The following is a 21859-nucleotide window of genomic DNA, read 5'->3' as shown; positions in this document are numbered from 1 at the left end:
ACGTGAAGACGTTAAGATTGGGCTTTTTGAAAATAAACAACCATTAAATGATGTGAATAAAAATTATTTTTTATAAAAAAAAAATTATAATAAAAAATTATTTAGAATTATTTCGAATCATTTCGACTATATGTATAAATATTTAACTTAATTAAGTTTAACTGGTGCGCGCAGTTACAAAATTCGAGAGGTGCACGACCTTGCGAATCGACAGCGTGCGACAGAGCCACTGCGATTGCATCATTTTCGCCGCGCAGACCCTCGCCGCTTGTGTGTCCTGCAGTGACTTCGCGGGCTACCGTTGCACAGGTGTTGGGACAGAGAATGCACAATGATCCCTCTCACTTTCTTGAAATGATCCCTTGAAGTGCAACAGCTCCGTGGCAGAAAAGGCGGGAGTTTGTCGATGTCACATCAAGACGACATCAGTGATTGGTCAAATTTGCGGTTGCGGTGATTGGCTGAAGTTGCAACACCGCCCTGAATTCGCGGGGTTTGCTTGAATTTGCGTTGAAGTTGCAAATCGCAACATCGCGAATTTCTGGAGGGTCTGATAAGGGGGAGATTTGGATTGGGGCAGGTGTGTGTGTGTGTGTGTGTGTGTGTGTGTGTATGTGTGTGTGTGTGTGTGTGTGTGTGTGGGCATGTCCCTCCTGTTGGGTACCTGGTGCACTATGACAATAACTTCAATATGAGTGATAAGTCAGATGTTGAAATACAAAATAGTTTGGAAAAGGACACACCTAGGTTTATAGGGGTCATAATTTACACTGCTATGTTGGGACAACTGAGCCAAGGATCATTGCAATCAAACTGTAGCAAAATAACAGAGAAAGGATATACAATATTGATATTTAAGGCTTTGAGTGTTCCTAGGACCACAGTAGATAGTAATTTTGGAATCGAAGAAGCCTGTCACGGTAGCCTTAATCATAGTTGGCCATTTCCAGAAGACTCCCACATGATGTGTCTGGACACCTACCTCTATGAAGCCTGATGGTGTGTCCCAGAGAGGAAGGCATCAGTGCATCCACATCACTGAATCTCCTCTCTGTGCTACAAGGGTTATGCAATGGGGTGAGGAGCCAGCGTTTGAGGGGGAGCTGCTGTTCACCCGTTATTCATTAGTTGTGGTTTAAAGCCCCCCAAGTACTTCTTTATAAATCCCTGTTTCTGTGCTGGAGGTTCCATAAACAATTTTTTTTGCTGTTGTTGCTATTATAAATTAGGTCCCTTGTTAACTAAATTACATTATCCCACAGGTGAACATAGATTACTGAAGCAGCATAAAGCTAAAGGCTATGAGTTTTCATTACCACCACTGATCAGATTTCAGTGAAGAAAGGTTCCTCCCCTTTTGCAAGAATATATGATGCAACATGTGGTTTGCAGGTTCCTTCTGCTGTCCCTCTCTTACAGAGTATATGTAGCAAGTGTTTGCATCTCTTAAGGTGCAACCTTCCTTATGAGCTCAGGCAAGCTCAGGTGATTTAATATACTATGAAATTTATTTCTTTTTGGTTTAAGGTATCAAATTGTTGGAGGAAACACATAACTGCTTTTGTTAAATGTTCTGTTACTTGTAAGAAAAAGTGAAACGCCTTGATAAGAAGTCTGATCTACTATAGCTGTGAAGAGGGTGGGTAATATTCATGACTTTAATGAGACCCACCCATTTACAACGTCTTCCCTTTTTCATGACTTTACATTCATTTCTGGACACAGATGAGTTAGGGAGAATTTATTTAAGGAGGAAATAAACAAGAACTTGTAAGTACTAAGACCTGCATTTTATTTGTTTACTCACCTAAAATCCTTTAATTTGCTCATTGCTATGTACTAACTATTAGAATTTGTTCTGTTCGGCCTATAGACGTTAATATTAATTTATCAACTGCAAAGCCGTATCAGAGCTTATAGAAGCTACTGTTCCAAAGTTAAACATCTGCAGACATGTGAGGCCTTTGTAATCTCTACGAATCCCAGATCAGTTCCAGATGGAACTGCCTCATTTTGTTATGCTGAGTATCTATGGTAAGAACAGCGGTTTGAACTTGAAACCTCAGCTCGGCTACAAAGAACGGCCTCCACTGTACTTAGAGAGCTGCTTTGACGGCATTCGCTATCTGTTATCCCAGTACTTCCCCTCACTATAGAAGATCAGTCTTATCAGATCAGTCATCCCATCTAATTTAGGAAAATGGACATAGATCCACCTTCCCCATGAGGAATTCCCTGTGTAGCAATTTTTAATTAAACATATATTGCTACACATGGCTGTGAATTAAACATTAACTCCCACTTTAAAGTATGTTTGTGTGAATGTATGAAAATCATATATATATAATTATATAATTATATATATATGATTTTCATTATATATATATATATATATATATATATATATATATATATATATATATATATATATATATATATATATATATATATATATTGTGTGAAAATATTAGTGGTATTAGTGGTTCTTAGTTTAGATTTTAAGTACAGGTTATGGCATTTGGATCAGTTTCACATAATATTAGACTACAGTGAAAGGGAAATGTAGTCTGCAACTTTGTTGCTTCCACAACTATGTTCACATGCTTATTGGAGTGGTTATCTCCACACACATTGTTTTTGTGACACCTGCCCTTCCGGACAGTTATGCCTCCTGTACAGTTCAGAACAGGAGCTACATTCAGTCCAGTCCCTGCAACATCTGGGTCACGCTGACCATCCGTTTGTTTGCTCGTCCCTTGTAGAAGCATAATGGATCTGAAGGAGTACTTCAAAAGGGTGGGGTTCAGCGGCCCGTTTGAGAGACCCGACCTGGCCACGCTCTGTACTGTGCACAAGCTGCATGTCATGATGGTTCCCTTCGAGAATCTCAGCCTCCACTGTGGAGAAAGGAACACCATGGACCTGCTGGTCATCTATGACAAAATCGTTCGCAGTCACCGTGGAGGATGGTGCTGTGAGAATAACTTCCTCTTCTCCTGGGCCCTGAAAGAGATGGGCTACAAATGCAATATACTGGGTTCCAAGGTCTTCGACACGCATAATAACGACTTCGACTCCATGGAGTCGCATCTCATCAACCTGATCGAGATCGACGGCAAGTCGTATATTGCTGATGTAGGTTATGGCACATGGGGCCAACTCTGGCACCCGATAGAACTTATTGCAGGCAAAGACCAACCACAGCCTCCAGGAGTGTTCCGCCTACTGAATGACGGTGAGAGGTGGACCCTGGAGAAGACGGGGAGGAAACCGATGGTGCTGAACGAAGCCTCCACCAACCGCAGTCGCATCAACAAGCCCCTGACGAAGACCATGTACAGCTTCACGTTAATGCCACGCAGCCCTTGCGATTTTCTCGAGGCAGTCGAATACCTGCAGACCAGTCCTGAGTCCATGTACACCCACAAATCCCTGTGTTCCCTGCAGCTTCCCACAGGCTACAGGGCCCTGATTGGTTGGACCTATGTTGAGGTCACATTCAACCCTGAGGATGATGTGGACCTCTTCGATATGAAAGACATACCAGATGCTGAGATAGAAATGATACTAAGGGAAAGGTTTCATGTTACTTTGGTACATAAACTGACTCCTAAAAATGACAAAAGATAAGAAATAGGAGTGGGGTACCAATGTTGTGCTGTACTTAATTCTTGGAATCACATATTTCTAGACATTCTAAAAAGACATTGCATATGTCAGTAATTGTTCATTAACTGCATAATATGCAATTGCATTTTCTTGTCTTGGATATGTTAAGTGTTTCAGAATAACCATAATGCACAGAATAGATTTTATATTTGTCACGGTGAGGCGGCCCCCTATCGGTCGCCTCCGTCCACAGCGGCTGTTGTTGTTGTTTGTATTGTTACGTTGTGTGCTGGTCATTATATACTTCATTTGGATCTATGTCACGGGTTTTTGGTTTGCGCACTTTTCAATTAAACCATCCCTTTTCCCTGAGACTTGGCGTGATCGCTTCCATTTTGTTTCGCTCACCCTGCCCGTCACAATATTTTATTACGACACAGAAAAATAGACTGCTTTGTTAAACTGTCTGCTCAGTCTGCTCATAAATCCAAATAAAACATCATGATGTTGACCTCGCAAGTCATTTGTGTTTGATTCCATGAAACACAATCATCCTCTAATGGTCGTGTCTAGCCCCCTAAATTGAATCGCAGTCCAAGTTGATATTGGATAATAACTGATAAAAGTTTGTCACTGATAATCTAAAAAAGTTAAAACTATAGAAACGATATGATTAAGTTCAAAATGTAACACAAATATAAAAACTACTGCAACCCCCTTGCCTCACAAATGGCATGGTCCACTTTCTCTCTCCATCCCGCCCTGCTCTTTTCACAGGTGCTGATCACTTTATCACTCTGTCAGCTATGGATATTCAGTCTTTCCCCCAAAACAAAGTGCCAGGTTCAGACTGACCATATGCCCTAAAATTCAGAACTGTCATGAGTTTTGAACAGTGGAGTAGTCCTATAAAAAGTGGGGAAACACACTTTACTGCTAGAGTTGAGAGTACGGAACCCCCGGAACAATCTGGATATTCTGCATGTATCAGTAAAACATATCAGTAAAGTTAATCAATAGATGCTGCTTTATGAATTTACCAGGGGAGGCTGAGGATTACTAATCTAATCTAATTATATTTAATTAAGTCTAATTAAGTGATGACTAACAAGTAACGACACCATTATCAAACTACAAGTATCAAAAAAAATTAATTTTTATTTATTTATTTATTTATTTATTTATTTATTTATTATTGCTTATGCCTCATTATACCACAGTTAGTTCCGACCCAACAATGTGATTGGCTGAGAGGCGATCTAGGAGTGCCAAAATTACACGTTATAGCACTGTAACCGAAGCTCTCCATGTATTACTCCGCCACATACAGGTAACCTAGCAACGAAGCAGCGTTTACAAGCCAAGCAGCGCAACTATAAACAAGCAGCAACATTATCAAAATGAATTACAGGGAGTTTGTTAAATCTATTGGCTTCGAAAGCATTTGTTTCGATCTGAAACTGGAGGATGAAGCTATAAATGACCAGCCTCATTCCTCCAATGAGCCAAGGTTTGTCACGCTTACAATGATTTGGATGAGCTGGAAATGCAGAGAAACGAAGTGAATACCGTAAAACAAACGTCCTGAGCTCCTAATGTATTTACATCCTGGTTAAAAATCCATTATCAATAATTGTTGTACTTTATTTTTAATAAATACAATTTTATCAACAGTTGTTTGTGTATATTTACCTCTATAATATTTATTGGGTAAGGCTGTTCCAGTGTTGTGTAAGATTAGCAGCGAGCCACTGAATGGAACTATTTTAACTGGCGGAGTGTTTTTAACCAAACAGGTCGTATTTTCTCGTCCTCTTTAACTCCAAATCTTTCAATAAACAGCGATAATGGAACTGTGGTATAATCGCAATAATACACTCGAGGTTCGTGCTATAACGTGTAATATTGGCACTGCTGTGCTGCGGTCGTAGGCACGTATAGCACTCCCTCTCGTGTATTATTGCGTAATTATCTTTCATTTGTAATACAATTAAATTTTTAATAGTTTGTAAAACAATCGATCGCTTTTTGGCTCAGCATTAAAGGACATTTTCTCAGATTTGTTGGTGTCTTTCCAGTTACAGTGTTTCTCCTACCCAAAATGTTAGAAATTCTTCCTTCACCAGAGTTGTGACGCGCGATGCCAGGCGAAGGACGAGGCACAGATTCCTTCCGTTCACTCACGGTCACTTTATTTACACTCACAATTATACCGCACATAGAACATATGAAATACAAACGTGCAGACTTAGGACAAAGACCAGCACGGGATACTGCGCGAACGCACGTTAAATAGACGAACCACATAAGTCCCGAGTGATTACGAGACGAGCCACAGGTGAGACCAATATACACTCAGACACAACCGCACCCACGGAGATACACAGACGCAGACGACTTTACGTAGACAACTTAAACACACGCCAAAACGGAGGAGTCCGGGGCTGTAACGTGACAAGAGTGGCACTGATCATCAGTGTTCTCAAGTCTCACGCATTGAGCTTGTGAAACATGCATTTTACCGTCTTCACACGCTCTCACGCCACACTTCAGATTTCACACAGCGAAAAAAAAAATCTAGTTTATTTAACTCTGATCCATATATATATATATGTCGCCCTCCACTGGCGATCGATCGCGAAATACAACAATGTTCGCAACCCCCCCCCCCCCCCCCCGCCCCACCGCTCCACTCAACAACTTACATTCGCCACCAACTCTCACACTGAAATGAATTCAAAACTTGAGAGCCCTGCTGATCACTATGTTACACAAGTTTTGTTCCCAGCTTTTTAATATTACATTCCAATTGCTTATGTCTAAAACAAATAAAAAATTGCTTACATTCATCATAAACTTCGCTTTTGTTCTGTTCAGAAGTGTGTGGTTTTCCAAGATTTACGACTATACTGCAAATCAGTTTCACGAATCAATCCCCAAATATAGTCGCCCATCATGTTCTCATTATATTGTCCTTGGTAACGGCGTTCAAAGTTCATAATGTCCTGGTTGAAGCGCTCACCTTGCTCCTCTGAATAAGCTCCCATGTTCTCTTTGAACTTATCAAGATGAGCATCAAGGATATGGATTTTGAGTGACATCCTGCAGCTCATTGCAGCATAGTTCTTTATCAGAGTCTGAACCAGTTGTACATAGTTTTCCTCTTTATGATTGCCTAGGAAACTGCGAACCACTGCGACAAAGCTGTTCCAAGCCGCTCTCTCCTTCCTATTCAGCTTTGATTGGTGGTCCCACGAAGACACCAGCTTTGATCTTTGCTTCAGACAGCTTAGGGAAAAGATCTTGAAGGTAATTGAAAGCTCTCGACTCCTTATCTAGAGCCCTGACTGTAACGCAGGGTGTACACACCGGTACACACCGTGTAAGAAAATGAAGGGAGAATTGAACCCAAATGCCGTTAGAAACCAATAGGGATAAATGCTTATAACTAGGACTGTGTGTATGAACTAAACACACGTTTACAAGCAGAAAGCACAGCAGAAAACCACTCTGCATACACACAGTGGCAAAACAAAACTCAAAAGGACGCGGAAAACTCAACACGTAAAAATAAAACACAACCGTAGAACACGGGGAAAAAAAACAACAGAAAACAACAGAATACTCAACACATGAAAAGGCAAAACTCAACTGTATAGACACGGGAAGAAAATAATAAAGAACGCGGAAAAAACTCAACGCGTAAAACGAAACTAAGGACACCAGGGGAAGTAACCGGCAGCAGGCGAACGCCACAACAAAAACAAAACCCTTCCCAAAATAAAAGAGTAACTGACAGGAAGAGATAAGGCTGGAGGAAAACTTCAGATAGGCCAGAAATGGCGCAGGAAGATACTCGAATAAGCAAAAGTAAAAGGTAGAGAAGAGAGAGAGAGGGCTAGAGAAAGAGAGAGAGAGTAATAATAATAATAATCTTTATTTGTATAGCACCTTTCATACATATATGCAACTCAAAGTGCTTTACAGTATAAACAAAAAGAAACATTAAAAGGAGATAAGACAAAAAGAAAATGTTAAAAGAAATTAAAGATAAAAATATTAAAATAACATAAAAAGTAAAGTAAATAAGATAATAAAAAAGTAAAGTAAATAAGATAATTAGATTTAGAAAATAATAGACATCATGTAATAAAGTAAATAAGATTGAGAGTTTCTTAACTAAAAGCAGATCTAAACAGGAATGTTTTGAGACTGTTCTTAAAACTATGCAGGGATGAAATGCCTCTGAGCTCTATAGCCTTAATATAACTTTTTTCTATTCATTTAGGGTACAATCAGAAAAACACACAACAACTAGGAACAACATTTTTTTTGAAAACTGTTACATGGTGTAGTCTAAGATAATATATGTTTAATGTAAAAATGTATATGTAATTGTTAATGGGGGGTCGGGGTGGGTCACCCCATGAAGCCCTGAGACAATGTGAACTTAACCACTGTTACAAACCGCTGCTATATGCTTTTAAATATGGGGAAGCCTTATGACCTCGACTTTAACGCTTTTCATACCTGCACAATACACTAAACCTCTCTGCTATGGTGAAGGCATACATATATATTTTATTCTTTAAACAATGTCCCAAAATTCAATTAATTCAGATTAATATGACATTTGCATTTAGTCCATCCAAGGTAACATGCCAGTTTCATTACTTCTGCTGCTCCTCAGTAGTGACACATATAATTAGAGCTTGGCACTTTCCTACTTTCCTAGAATCATTTCAAGAATAATATATTTGCAAGACACATGATGACACAAGGACAGTTCTTTGCCCATTTTCTGCAATTCTCTTCTACACCACAGGGAAAGGCTCCTGGAAAGTGAGACAAAATAGATCTAAATATGATTTCCCCCAGATGAATATACATAACTGTCTACTGTGCATTCTCCCCCCTCAGGTTCTCAGTGCGCCCAAATGTACTGTAAACGTGATAACAACAGAATAAAGGAGATTGGACTGCCCTCTCTCCTCAGAGGTTTATGTTCTAAATGACTCTCATGCTTTTTTACTTATGTACCTATTTTCAGGAAATTTCCACAACACATGACAACACTGCATCTGATCCTACACAAAGCTGGTGTGTCCACTTTACTAATCTCTCAAAGGACTTTAAAGCCACAAATCCATAACATGTCAAGCCAACAGCTGAGCCCTTGGCTTTAAACATCTGTAATGTAAATTAATGTTTTACTCTTCAAATATGGAATTGACTTGCAGTATGTAATTGTTGCATAATGTAATTGTACACTGTCGGTAGCCCACGTTGTCAAACTCTTCAAAAGGGGAAACATGTACTGACCACTAAGAACAAGTTGTTTTTCTTTGTGGTATTTGCACACCATTACAAACCTCCTAACTGACTAGCATTTAACATCACAGACTAGCTGTGAAACCAACAAAATACAAGGAATTGGCGTTGACATGGATGTGACCCAGTGACACGCTGAATCATATTGATCAACGGAAAGCTGCTACCAGTGCACCAGTCTAGAAGGGAGACAACACAGGTGTCTGTACAGACATATCACAGAAACCTGAGGAGAAAAAACTACTGTGTTGCCCATTGGGAACCATTACTGACCCTAAATGCCTACAGTATTGGATGTGTTAAGTTTTATCTGTATTCGGTTTAAATAGGCACAGTATGTGTTGATTTATTACAGGACTTATATGCAGGGCTGTGGATTGAACATTAACAACTGCACAAAAGTTGATGGGTAAACTCCATCAGCACCAGCCAGTAAGTTTGTATGAAAGTCTAAAAAATGTGGTTCTTAGTTTATATTTTAAGTACTGGTTATGGCATTTGGATCAGTTTAAGACTAGAGTGAAAGTGTAATGGGGTACGTTGATCATCCGTTTAGCCCCTTGTAGATGCGTAATGCATCTGAATGGATTTGTGTGTATTTGATTCAATTAAACATGATCGCCCCCTAATGGTGTTTTATAGGCTTGCATATATAACTGCTGCTATATGTTTGTAAATATAAGAAAGCCTTATGACCTCGACATTTTTCATATCTTCAATAAACACTAAATTCAATTTAAAATTGCTCTGGTACGATAATTCCAGTTTCACCATATTCTTTTGCTCCTCACTAGTTATAAATATTAACAAACGTACGTTTTCCACAATGGTGGTTACGTTTAATTAAACACCCGTACGTAAACTCCGCACACATTACTTACTTAACTAGAATCGCTTGTATTATAAAACATGTGCGCTACAAACGACATGATTTCACGCGTGCTTGCGCAGATGCACTTCAACCCGCCACTGATTTGGAGACGGGTGACGGAAGGCACGAGCTGCGCAGGCGCATCTCTTTAAAACGTTACGCGACTCACTCTTGGCCAGAGCCGTAGAAAGAGAGAGTTGCGACACTCTGTGATCTCGCCGCTCAGAGGTCACGTGGTTCATGGAGGACCGTATAGTTCCAATCAAACACGAACACTGAATGGTTTTAAACGGGAAAGACATCAGCGGTTACCGTATTTCTTGTAAATATTACAACATACAGGGTTGCCAACACGCATTTGACCGTTTTCACACGCTCTCACGCCACACTTCCGATATCTCACGACGAAAAAAAATATCCAGTTTATTTACCTCAGATCCACAGCTGTGATTCAATACGTTACTAGCTCGCTAGCTCTGGCGCAGCGATATAACACTTAATCTGCTTTATATCAACTTAATATTTATATCAACTTTCAATAAATATTTATTGATATAATTTTTATAGTAACTTTGAACAAAACTAGAGTTACAAATAGCCTGTTGAAGCAGCCTGCACTATTAAAGGTTCAGGCATAGATTTATTTAGTCCACAAAACAACACTAAAAACACATTTAACATTTAATACATAGATTTATTCTGTAGTCTACACTACAACACTAAAATAACATCATTAAATACATAAATTAATTCATTAGCCACATTACAACACAAAAATAACATCATTAAATACATAAATTAATTCATTAGCCACATTACAACACTAAAATAACATTATTAAATACATAAATTAATTCATCCCTAACATTTTTGTTTCACATCAAACTTCTACAGATTGATTTCTTATTGAACATGGTTGGCTGTGCAGCATTTGGATGTACCAATCGGTCCGAGAAAGGGATCCGGATGTATGGGTTTCCAAAAGATACCTACAGAAGAAAAAAGTGGTTGGCCCAAATCAGTAGAAGCAACCTGACCATCACAAGAAATTACAATAACAGAAAACTATGTGCAGTAAGTTCTGTTCATACACCATATGTGCAGATCATGATTTATTGTTTCATTTTTGTGTTGCATTGCGTACCTGACTTCAAATAAAGATATGATATGTGGTCTGAGATTCTGTGAGGAATTTAAACTCATTCTGCAGGCACACTTTGAGGGAGAACAATTCACGACAACCAAAACAGGCCAAGTGAAATTGAAAGCTGATGCTGTTCCAACCATATTTATCCATCGTCCTGAGCCTAAGAAAAGGAAGGCCCCTGCTCTGAGAACCCCAAAATCTCCTGTCATTTCTCTTGCAGTGACGAGTGACCACACATATTGTCCTAAAATAAAATTTGGTATGAATGATTTTAAATAATAATTCATACGATTATAATTAATAAAGTTAATTTGTATTTCAATTGCTAACCCTGTTTTTTAAACCTAACAATGCCATGCAATAATTTCAGATATTACTGAAGGAAATGAGGAAAGACAGAGAAGGGAAAGTGAGGGAAGTGAAATAAGGGAAGGTGGAGGCTGTGAGGAGACTGAGAGAGGTATACCAGAAAGCAGTGAGCCAAGTACGAGTGTGCAGCATCCAAGTGAGCCAGGGGCAAGTGAGAAAGACCTGAGGGAGAACCTAAAAACACAAATAAAAAGTTTAGAAGCAGCCCTTAAACGACAAAAAAGAATAAATGCAGTCCTACGGAGAAGAAATTTAGTTAGGGAAAAAAAATTTGGGGCAGTTTTTTCTAAAACTCAGATGAATGCAATTGGAATGAAGAGCAAGAGGGGCATCAGATGGGGAAATGACATCATTAAAAAGGCCATAAAACTCCATTTTGCTACAGGCGCAACAGGCTACAAGCTCCTGCAGGACATGAAGATTCCTCTCCCTGACATTCGAACCCTGCAAAGAAGACTACAGTTTATAAAGATGGAACCAGGAATATTGGGGGAAGTGTTTGACATGCTTAAGCTGAAGGTAGATAGCCTAAATGAGATGGAGAAGGAATGTGTGCTGACTCTTGATGAGATGTCAATCACACCAAGCGTGGAACTGCACCTGGGAACAGGAAAGCTTTATGGGGATGTGACTTTACCTGGCCACACAGGAGAAGCAACGCATGCATGTGTTTTTATGTTGACAGGGAGCACAACACGCTGGAAACAAGTAGTGGCTTATAGTGGTTGATTGTTGCATCCTGTATAAATAGTGGTCATCCATGTACAAGCAGCTGGTTTTATCACCTGTCACTGAAACACTAGCTAATTAATCAACCAAAGAGTAACTTCATTACAATCCAACCATCTTTTCTACTTCAGATAGTTACCACTAATTACAATATGATCAAATCTATATAGGTATTACTGAATTTAACAATTATCCTAATGACTGAATACTCTGAGACTAATTAATAGCATAGCTAATGCTAGCGAAGTGTAATTTAAGCTAACGGCATTTAAAATGCAGAAATAAACTAACAACAAGTGACCACTTAACTATAACAGTAATACTAATCACATATATGGAGGATTATATAGGAAACGATGAATAATTCATTAACTTACCAGAAAAACAGCCGCGGAAATGCTTCAAATATACGCAGTTCAATGCTGGAACTATAGCATGTTTGGAACTATTGGTCTCCCCATGGCACGTTTACTTCCGCATTCCTGAATTACAATAGGAGTCTATGGGAGTGTCGCAACTCTCTCTTTCTACGGCTCTGCTCTTGGCCAATGAAAACGGCTTCCGCGATGCCACGTGAGCCGCGAGGCCCGTGTAGGCGGAACAGTGGGGAGGAAAGCGATGACTTCTCTAGAACAAGCCGAAGGTATTTTTTATCATCACTGGCCGTATAGATACGTATCTGGAGAATACCGCTGTGTGTTTATGCGCTCCTCCTTTGGTTAAAGTAGCAAAACATATCTTGAGATGACACCTGACAGCTAGTTAGCAGAGTTGTCCTAAGCTAGTCTCCACAGCAGCTAGGTATAAGCTAGCTGGCTACTAGTGTGTGATTGTGAGCCCAGGTGGCCCAAACCTGCGCGGATCTGAACTGGTGTCATTTAAAGGGATGTTATGCTGTATCTATAGTGTTTATACAGTATGTGTACAGTTTAGCTGCATCTCTGGTTGTGAAACGCTGTCCATTTCCCTGTTGTCACCCACTGCATTGCTGCAAGGATTTCAAACCACGTTAACGCTAGCAATTAATTCTTGATTTTGCGTGCTGAAATATAAAAATCATCTATGCACGACGTAGTCTTTATATGCCAGTTTGGGGATATTTAAGAAAACTGTAAGACACGCAATATGCTGTTCTAGTATAGGATTACAAGACAGCTGCCCAAGACTAATTTAATGAAGTGTCGCTGTGAGTCAGTCTAACAAGTAATGTTGAGTCATGATTGCTTACATGCCCCCCCACCCTGCCATACAGTCCCCTGTACAGTATTTCATCCCCTTAACTCTGTTGGCCATCTACTGCTGTCGTCCTTTGGTCTTGTGCTTGGGACTGGGATTGTCACTTAAGTTCCTCCTGAGCTTGTGTCTTCTTGCAGCTGAAGCATGTTGTCTGGCTGTATCTCTGCATATTCTGCAAGTTCTGTATGGTCTTGACGGTCACAAAAATTGCAGTTTTTCAGTTGCAGTAATTCAATTGCATTTTAGGCAGTATATGTAAACTGGTGTCTATTATACACATCTGTTTACGCAAACAGTCTAAAACACATGACATTAAAAATCAGTAACACACGACAAGGAGATGTGACCATTTTACCCATCTGCTGTCTAAATGCGGTGTACATGTAGGTCTCTGCTCTATTCTGTAGATCTGAAGGCCTTTGAGAGGAGATTGACTGAGTATGTCTCCTGCTTGCAACCAGCCACAGGCCGGTGGCGAAGTAAGTCACTTCAATTTATAGATTAAATTTTTTTTCCAATCAGTAAGGAGAGAGTGGTGATTCTAGAGTCTGTTGGGGCCCTAGGCAAAAATTCACAGCCCCCCTTAAGGAATTCAGGTGTCATACTGTCATTGCAAACTTTGCACATTGCTACTGCTGTAGTTTAAAGTTTGTCAGCATTTGGACACCCCCCACTGTCCTGAAGCCCCAAGCAATTACCTGGTAGCAAGTGGCATTTATGACTAGACAATAGTTTTTGGATACAAAGTAATGCTGTTTTCTTTTTTTCTTTTTTTTTTGTTTACCACCGTTATTGTTGATGTGGTCTGTGTTGATGATTGATGGAATGACTCCTTAGTCTTATTAACCTCATACTTTGTGAACATTGTCCTGTTTTGTTCCAAACAGTGATTTTGATTGTGGTGTCAGTATGCACAGCAACCGGAGCATGGAACTGGTTAATAGATCCAGACACCCAGAAGGTGAGACAAGCTGCTTCACATTGTCAGGCCTGATAGTTTTCAGGTGCCACGCCGGAATTCCGGCGTACCGACATGTCCGCGAGGAAAAAAAAATTGAGGGGGGGAAAAATCCGTCAAATCATAATGATAAACCACACGCGCGCGCATGCTATCTGTTTTGAGGCCGAAATATGATCCTTATGAGGTTCCCAAGTTACGATTTTTCGTGGTTACTACACATCTCCCATTTACTGTATGAAGCCTTGTTTGGACCTAAATGGTTCTGCGTCGTAAATGGAACTTGGTGTTTGGTGTGCGTGGCGTCAGGATTAGTTAAACGCAGCTATGGATAAAGGTATTTGCCAAAAGGCTAGCTTTAGGATAGGATAACTGCGTATAGTATGTTATTTACGTACATACATGTACGTATGTTCCGATTTACACTGAAAATCGATTTACGACGGATCAACGTCGTAACCCGGGGACCGCCTGTATTTCAGACATCGGAAGAGCTTCAGAGGTAGATGCAAGATAACCTTACGCCGTGTAATACATGAACAAAAGCACAAAATGTATGTCCTAATAAACCAACACAAAATATTTATTAAATTTATTAAATTTTATATATAAAAACTAACTATAATCATAATACTTGTAATTCTTTAAAAATTTATTTGCATAATTTCTTTGAGTTGTCTGGTATCCTATAATTTACTAACAGTAATGAATAAATAATTAATCATGCCTGTTTTTAACATTGTGTCTAATCTAAATCTTTAGGTTACAGCATTTTCTCAGAATATTAATAGAAATTAGTTTTTTATTTCACTATAATGATTACCTGACTTATTTATTATTAATTAATTTAAAGATTAATTATAAAATATTCTAAATACGGTACACCAACACTCCCCCCCCCGCTCAGAAAAAGTTCAGGCTCAGGAATTTTTCCCACTATCACCCCTGCATTGTTGAGATGTTGCAAGTGTGATCTCCTCTTATCCTAGCAAAACTGATCATCTAATCTGTTCTACACAGGTGTCCTTCTTTTCGTCTCTATGGAATCATCCGTTTTTCACCATCAGCTGCGTCACTCTCATCGGACTGTTCTTTGCTGGAATACACAAACGTGTTGTTGCACCATCAATGTATCCTTTTTCTTGCAACATCAAGACATCAACTAGTGATATCTCAAGTAACCATTTGAACTAGTGCTTGGTCTAAATAATGCATGCAGATGATATCACAATACTTCCAGTTGGTGTGTAACTTTTATTTTGCATAGTGTTCAAGTGTGTTTGGGCTGAGCTGAGGTTTGCACCCAGCTGAGTATCTTTTTAAAGCATTTTAGTGTCTCGTCATGGGTCCTCCCTACCTTGACTGTGTTTCAGTATTGCTGCACGGTGCCGGACAGTACTAGCAGAATACAACATGTCCTGTGATGATGTAAGTGGGGGGAATCCTGAATCTGCTTGTTATTGGTGTGAATTATGATATGGCACCAGTGTACTGATAACAGCCTCTCTGCTTGGTTTTAGACAGGGAAACTTATTCTAAAGCCGCGGCCTCACATCCAGTAGGACCACGCGTACAATAGGGAATCTCATATTGACCACCATGTGGATCACTTCAGTATCAAGACCCTTGAAAGGAGATTACCGGGAAGAATCAAGATGGGAAAACAGTCTCTTGATCAGGGGGACTCTCATTTTTACCACTGTGACAGGTGAATGAAGAGCCAGAGTTGAATGAGTTTTTTTCAAAGAAAAATCACAGTTGGTGCAATTTTAGAAGCTGCTCCTGTATACACATACTCCCGGGTGAGAAGGAGTTTTACTTTGTCAAAGAGTGTTCACTGTCTTTATTTCTAATCTTATTTTAGACATTAGTGTGCAATGTTGTACTTTTTATGCAAACTGTTAAACACACAATAAATACTAAAACACAGACCCCCCTTTTGTTTCAAAATTTTGAGACATCTAAATTTGATTTTTAATTTTTTTGGAAGTGGGTTTTTATACCATTCATATAATGGGCTAAGCTAAATCATCTTTACAGATGCAGACATGTAGGTGTTCAGTTGGAGATGTTTCCTTGAGATCATTTGAAATCATAACCTTAAAACATAATGTGCTGCTTTCTGCCCACGTGTCAGTACCTTCTGGAATACTAACAATGAATTTCAGTGTAACCATGTTCTGTATGATTTTGTTGTTTCAATTGATTTCATTGTGGTGAAGGGCTGAACCCACATTCTCCCATTAAGTTTACTGATTTACATTTCATGGTAATTAACATGCAAATTACAGGCATGATCACACAGTTAGGAAACGGTCACATTTCATATATAATATATAAAGTAAATGAAGGTAAGTTATGTTGGTGTCTGCAGATAGTTTGTTAGATTAGGCTTTTAGTGCTAGTTAGAATCCATGGTTTTAAATGAATTAAGACAGGACAAATTATGCTAATAGAAGAAATCTCACAGTATCAAAGGTTTAAACTACATTTCATTAACTATGTTGAGTATTGTTTTCCCAGTGAATTCAAAGCTACACTGCAAATATGTTTGCCCCCTGAGATTGTTTTTTTTCATTAGCTGTTTGATGTTGATCATACAAACCTAATAAAGAATATTAAATTTTCTAGTAACCACATCTAATAGCATATTTAATGAAGGGGCAAAATATGACTTGTAATGTGCCAATATATGACAGTAAGCCAATATATGACAGATCTTCTCAGACTTGGTTGATTTGGATATCTTTGCTTCTTCATATTGTTCACACCTTAATGGTGGTGTTTATATATAGATTAAATATGACACTACAACAATTGCGACTCCATTTTCTTTATTTTCTTTATGTGGGGTGTAATGTTTATGAGAAGAAGTACATATTCTAAAAGCCTGTCAAAGATCCTACAGGGTGTGTCTTTATTGGATATTATATCCTTTGTCTGTTTCTAGTATGGATGGAGTTTTTTTTTAACTTTGGTAATAAATTAAAATGTGTTACAGTTGTTGTCCTTCTTTGTGTTGATGAGGATGTCTTCTACTGTGAGATGTGGAGATGGAACAGCCCATGTAGGAGGGAAGGAAATCGTGAAGTTCACCTGGATATTTTTTTAGTTGGTCGATATGCACATATCCTTTAAAAAGAGCCAAACAGTATCTGTCACAAACTCAAATCTCAAATTTAGGTTTAGATCATAAGTTCAACCTCAAGTTAGTCCTACAGGGTGTTTAAAATGTAGGGAAACAGCCATATAAAATAAACATGTGCATCTCAATAAATTACAATATCATGAAAAAGTTCATTTCAGTAATTCCATACTAAAGGTGAAATGCATATATAGATTCATGACAGAGTGACTATTTCAAGTGTAATTACTGTTAGTTGTTGATATAATTATTTCTATTACATTTCATTTGGAAATTAAGGTATTTCTGCTTGAGGTATAGTATGAAGTTTCCACAATCAGTGATTTGTTGGGGTGCCATACCATCTGCTGGTGTAGGTCCCTGTGTTATATCAAGACCACTGCTAAAAGTAACAATACCTGGTTTAATAACCACAGTATCACTGTGCTTGATTGGCTAGCAAACTTCTCTGACCTAAACCCCATAGAGAATCTATTGTAAAGAGGAAGATGAGAGACACCAGACCCAACAATACAGATTAGCTGAAGGCCGCTATCAAAGCAACCTGGGCTTCCATAACACCTCAACAGTGCCACAGGCTGATCGCCTCCATGTCACACAGCATTGATTCAGTAATTTGTGCAAAAGGAGCCCTGACCAAGTACAGAGTGAATTTACTGTACATACCTTTCAGTAGGCCAACATTTCTGAATTAAAAAAGGTAAGTGAAGGCTTTAAGCAGGAATAGCAGAGTAGCTCAGGTCAACAGCATGGCTCAATCCAAAATGGCTTAAGCCATACGCACTACATTTCAATGCATTATATTATGTTCAACCGTTAAAGCAGTATGTATGTCATATGATCACACAATCATAGTTGAATGCTCCAGCTGAATCATGGGATAGGACAGTGTGCTGCAATTGCATACTTCAAAACGGCTCCCGATTCAGTAAGCCATCTGGGTACTTTTTGCTTACTGTTTAATGCATACTATGTATTCGGACATACTGTGTACTGCCATTTGTCACGTACTGCTTTGGCGTGCTGTATAGGAGGGAAGAACAGCATTTCTGAAGAAGCTCATGTCTTGCTTTGTTCCATGCAATCTGCCACCCAGCAGATTTTAGTTCTGGCCCTAAACTAGCACACCTGATTCAGTTTAACACATTCTGATATGTGAACATTACATCCATATGTGTTAAGTTGTGGCTCGATCTAAACTCTGCAGGCCAAGAGATCTCCAAAACTCTATTGGGACCTTCAGTGAAAAGTGTATACACTTATATTATTTATAACTATTCTGATCATTCTGTTAAAAAAAAAAAAAACTAAAAAAGTGTTAACTAGATACCTGAAACCATGTTGTTTACAGGATAGAGCTGGACCTCACAACAGCCAGATTCTTCTCTTGATGGAGATATTTTCATGTGGTTCTTCTGGCTAAGAGACACATTTACATTTTGTTTTTAGTTCATATCAATCCAAAGTGATTTAATAACAATGCATCACATCCGTCAAATTCAGGTCCTGGAAAATCAAAGCACTGCAGAAATTTGTGTTTATCCTTCCGTGATATGCCATAATCAGCTCAAACCCTTATTAATTAGCTGATAAGATAAAAGGTCTGGGGAACCCAATAAAACACTAAACCAGGAGTTTTCGGTTGGTTTAGCCCTGCTTCTAGGGCCCCAGTGCTCTGAAGAGTTTAAAACATGGTTGAGCAGAGTGTGGCTTCCCTGATCTCTGCCTTTCTTAGTTGCCACAAGTCATGTTGAACCTCCTGACATGCAGAGCCATGTTCTCTTTGCAAGGAGTTACCACTATAACAATAATACGATTAATGAAAACATTAATGATTAAGATAATAAATGCTTGTTTAGAAATTCTAGAATGGGCAATGTACCTTATCTTTCTCTTGTTCATTAGACCTTCTCCATCAGTAGGTTGAAGGTTCAACATCTGCTGATCTCGATTCCCATTGGGTGTCTTTAAAATGTTAGATTTAAGAAAACACATTATAAAACAAAATATCTAATATTATCTAGACTATATAAAATAAAGTATAATTTATATACACAAAAGTATACTCACCGACTCCCCTAACAGCTCATCCTGCTCCCAAATGAATCTTCCAATCTTAGATTTTATCTCTAAACAGAAGTCAACCATCAATCAGTTCAAACGTTAACAGATTAAGCATAGCAATCACGTACGCAAATCACTGAAAATCTGAGATGCACAGTGAACACCTCTCTGAACCGAAACTGGAGGCATCATATAGTGACCCAGTGGCACAGATTTTGTGCTCCCTCGTAGTCTACATGTGGCGATGTAGGCGCTATGGAGCACCGTGGCCCTGTCAAATGCATAGTCATCGCTAGCGTATATCCTAAAAAAAAAAAACCGCAGCAACGTGTAAACCATACTTCACTATATTTGATTAATTTGGTTTAAGCTTAAGATGTCTTTCTGAACACTTTCATGAATGTGAAGACGTTGTTAATGAATACACTAAGGTTACCTTTGTGTGTCGGGGCAGGAGGCCTCGTCGCTGAACAGGTAACCCGCTGTCCTCCAGTTGGAGATGATACCACCCTCAGACACTGCAAGTTTCATTTTGTTTTTAAATTCAATTACATTACAAGCAAATGTCTTAACCGGTCTATTGTGAATCTGACTATGAATTTACCAATGTGTTTAAAACGGGCATTTTCTAATTTTATCTTTAATTGCTGGAGAGTTCACATAGCTTAGCTAGCTAACGTTGTTATATTTCAATCGAAATTTAAGTCTGCCTTGGCTCCAACGTTAGTAACTTACCCCAAAACGTAGAAATATCTCTTTTTACACTTTCTGAGAACCAGGCTGTTTTATTTTTAAACATATCTTGTATCTACATACGTTGTCAAATTATTATTCTAGTTCGGCTATTTCTAGCTAACTAGTTAGCTGAAAGACATGGATAAAATGGATAACTTGTTAGCTTTCTAGTATAACTAGACTAAATATCAAATATAATGCATCCGTTTTAAGTACCCGAACCTAGATTTATGTCAGACTACAGAAAGTCGATCATTTTAACATACTGAAGTGTCCGTTTTTTTTTTAAAGTAAATTAATCAAACACGGTAAAAAGATGAAAACGGACTAGATTCTAATGAGGCGCGCGCAGCTGATGACTCAGACGTGTATTAGTTTTTTACATTCCTGCTGTGTGGTGTGAAGTGATACAAATATTTGTAGAAAGAATGAATTTGAGCACTGAAAAGGAGATACTGATAGTATGAAACGTAAGGTAAAGTCCGAGAATCAATAATGCAACTTTATCAGCACTGGTAGTGCTAAGTAAAAGCGTCTTTCTTAAAAGTGGAAATCTCTATTGTAGAGTTTCTGTGGGCCAAGGACAGAGTGGTGCAGGAGAACAATTATATCTTACAGGTGTTTTGTGGTGTGAGTTGAGGTAATCTTTTAAAAATACATTAAAAACAATATTTTAAAAATACAATGTGTTTTTAAACTATAGTACCAGAAGATTTAGCAACCACATGACCATTACTAACAACTCGTTAGTACAAACAAAGGGTCGAGGCTGTGAATGTCGAATTGAATTAAACTCGTTCTCCAATAACATATGGACAACAATAATATTCAAACTCAAAATCAACTGGGTTACATAAGATTCAACTACTGTCCCACTGTGGTAGAGAGCTGTAATACATATCTAAAGCCTTTAGATGGTGCCAGCATTGTGAAGAAAACGAAGAGCTGGTACTGTGTTCTTGAGACAGTTTTGAGTTGTTCAGCTGGGCACTTTAGACGTTTACCTGAAAGTCGCCCGTAATGAGTCATGAGTGCTTCAAGCACATATTGGAAAATCCTTTTAACTATTCAGCAGAGGCTCAGACAACGTTATTACAATTTTAATTTCTTAAGTGTTCATCTTAAATAATTGTCATTTGGAACCAGTGAATGTTCCAGAAGGATCATAGTGCCTATTACTGGTACAGCCATTTTATTATTCTCTCAGTGAAATGGAAGCGTGTTAAACAGTGCCTATGTCCCTATGTGTTGATTGTGCTTCACAAATATTATTTTGAACCAAGTGTGTAACGCACCTTTAACACACCCATGCTTGACAATACACTACTAGTTCTTGACAGCTGCATATTTCGTATAATGCATTGCTGCATTGACAATGTTGAGTGTAAGTTACTTAAGTAATTTTTTAATAGATTTTTACAATTAATTAAAAAGTCCCCTATATTGATATCCAGCTCAAATGCTGGAACCTACTATTAAGAGATACTGGGACCAGTTTGCAAAGCAAAGTAATAAAATACCAAACTGGTCTCAGATCAGCCCAAATTACCTCTGTACTAACCATACACCATGTGTTCAGTAAATATTTATGCATATAACTATTCTTTAACCCTTTGAGTTTTAAACCATAATAGGCTTCAGTGAATCAGAGCAGCTACTTGTAGC

At 38.6% G+C, this 21859-nt stretch overlaps 3 protein-coding genes and 1 long non-coding RNA gene across 5 annotated transcripts; 2 read left to right on the top strand and 2 right to left on the bottom strand.

The window, feature by feature from the left end:
- The first annotated feature begins 1338 nt into the window (after positions 1–1338).
- On the top strand, positions 1339–4085 carry LOC143526814 (arylamine N-acetyltransferase, pineal gland isozyme NAT-3-like). Its single transcript, XM_077021488.1, has 2 exons — positions 1339–1770; positions 2763–4085. The coding sequence occupies exon 2, from the start codon at positions 2770–2772 to the stop codon at positions 3628–3630; it is 861 nt and encodes a 286-aa protein (XP_076877603.1). The 5' UTR covers positions 1339–1770; positions 2763–2769; the 3' UTR covers positions 3631–4085.
- Positions 4086–10484: 6399 nt separating this feature from the next.
- LOC143510314 (uncharacterized) lies at positions 10485–12745 on the bottom strand. 2 transcript variants are annotated; one of them, XR_013129944.1, is made up of 2 exons: positions 12434–12745; positions 10485–12118 (listed from the first exon to the last, which is right to left on the bottom strand). It is a non-coding gene; the product is annotated as an uncharacterized LOC143510314 (long non-coding RNA). The 2 variants fall into 2 exon arrangements; XR_013129945.1 differs by having other exon boundaries at positions 10485–11927.
- On the top strand, positions 12569–16177 carry cnep1r1 (CTD nuclear envelope phosphatase 1 regulatory subunit 1). Its single transcript, XM_076999509.1, has 6 exons — positions 12569–12699; positions 13700–13771; positions 14180–14253; positions 15271–15380; positions 15624–15678; positions 15771–16177. Exons 1-6 carry the CDS (start codon positions 12675–12677, stop codon positions 15810–15812), a joined length of 378 nt encoding a protein of 125 aa, XP_076855624.1. The 5' UTR covers positions 12569–12674; the 3' UTR covers positions 15813–16177.
- Positions 16178–17073: 896 nt separating this feature from the next.
- On the bottom strand, positions 17074–20576 carry terb2 (telomere repeat binding bouquet formation protein 2). Its single transcript, XM_076999497.1, has 7 exons — positions 20195–20576; positions 19896–19977; positions 19624–19763; positions 19466–19524; positions 19278–19360; positions 18726–18814; positions 17074–17382 (listed from the first exon to the last, which is right to left on the bottom strand). The coding sequence occupies exons 1-7, from the start codon at positions 20256–20258 to the stop codon at positions 17246–17248; spliced, it is 654 nt and encodes a 217-aa protein (XP_076855612.1). The 5' UTR covers positions 20259–20576; the 3' UTR covers positions 17074–17245.
- Between the last annotated feature and the right edge of the window lie 1283 nt (positions 20577–21859).

This window comes from Brachyhypopomus gauderio, chromosome 1 (assembly GCF_052324685.1).
Source record: "Brachyhypopomus gauderio isolate BG-103 chromosome 1, BGAUD_0.2, whole genome shotgun sequence".
Taxonomy (NCBI): Eukaryota; Metazoa; Chordata; class Actinopteri; order Gymnotiformes; family Hypopomidae; genus Brachyhypopomus; species Brachyhypopomus gauderio.
This window is presented reverse-complemented; position numbering and strand designations above follow the sequence as displayed.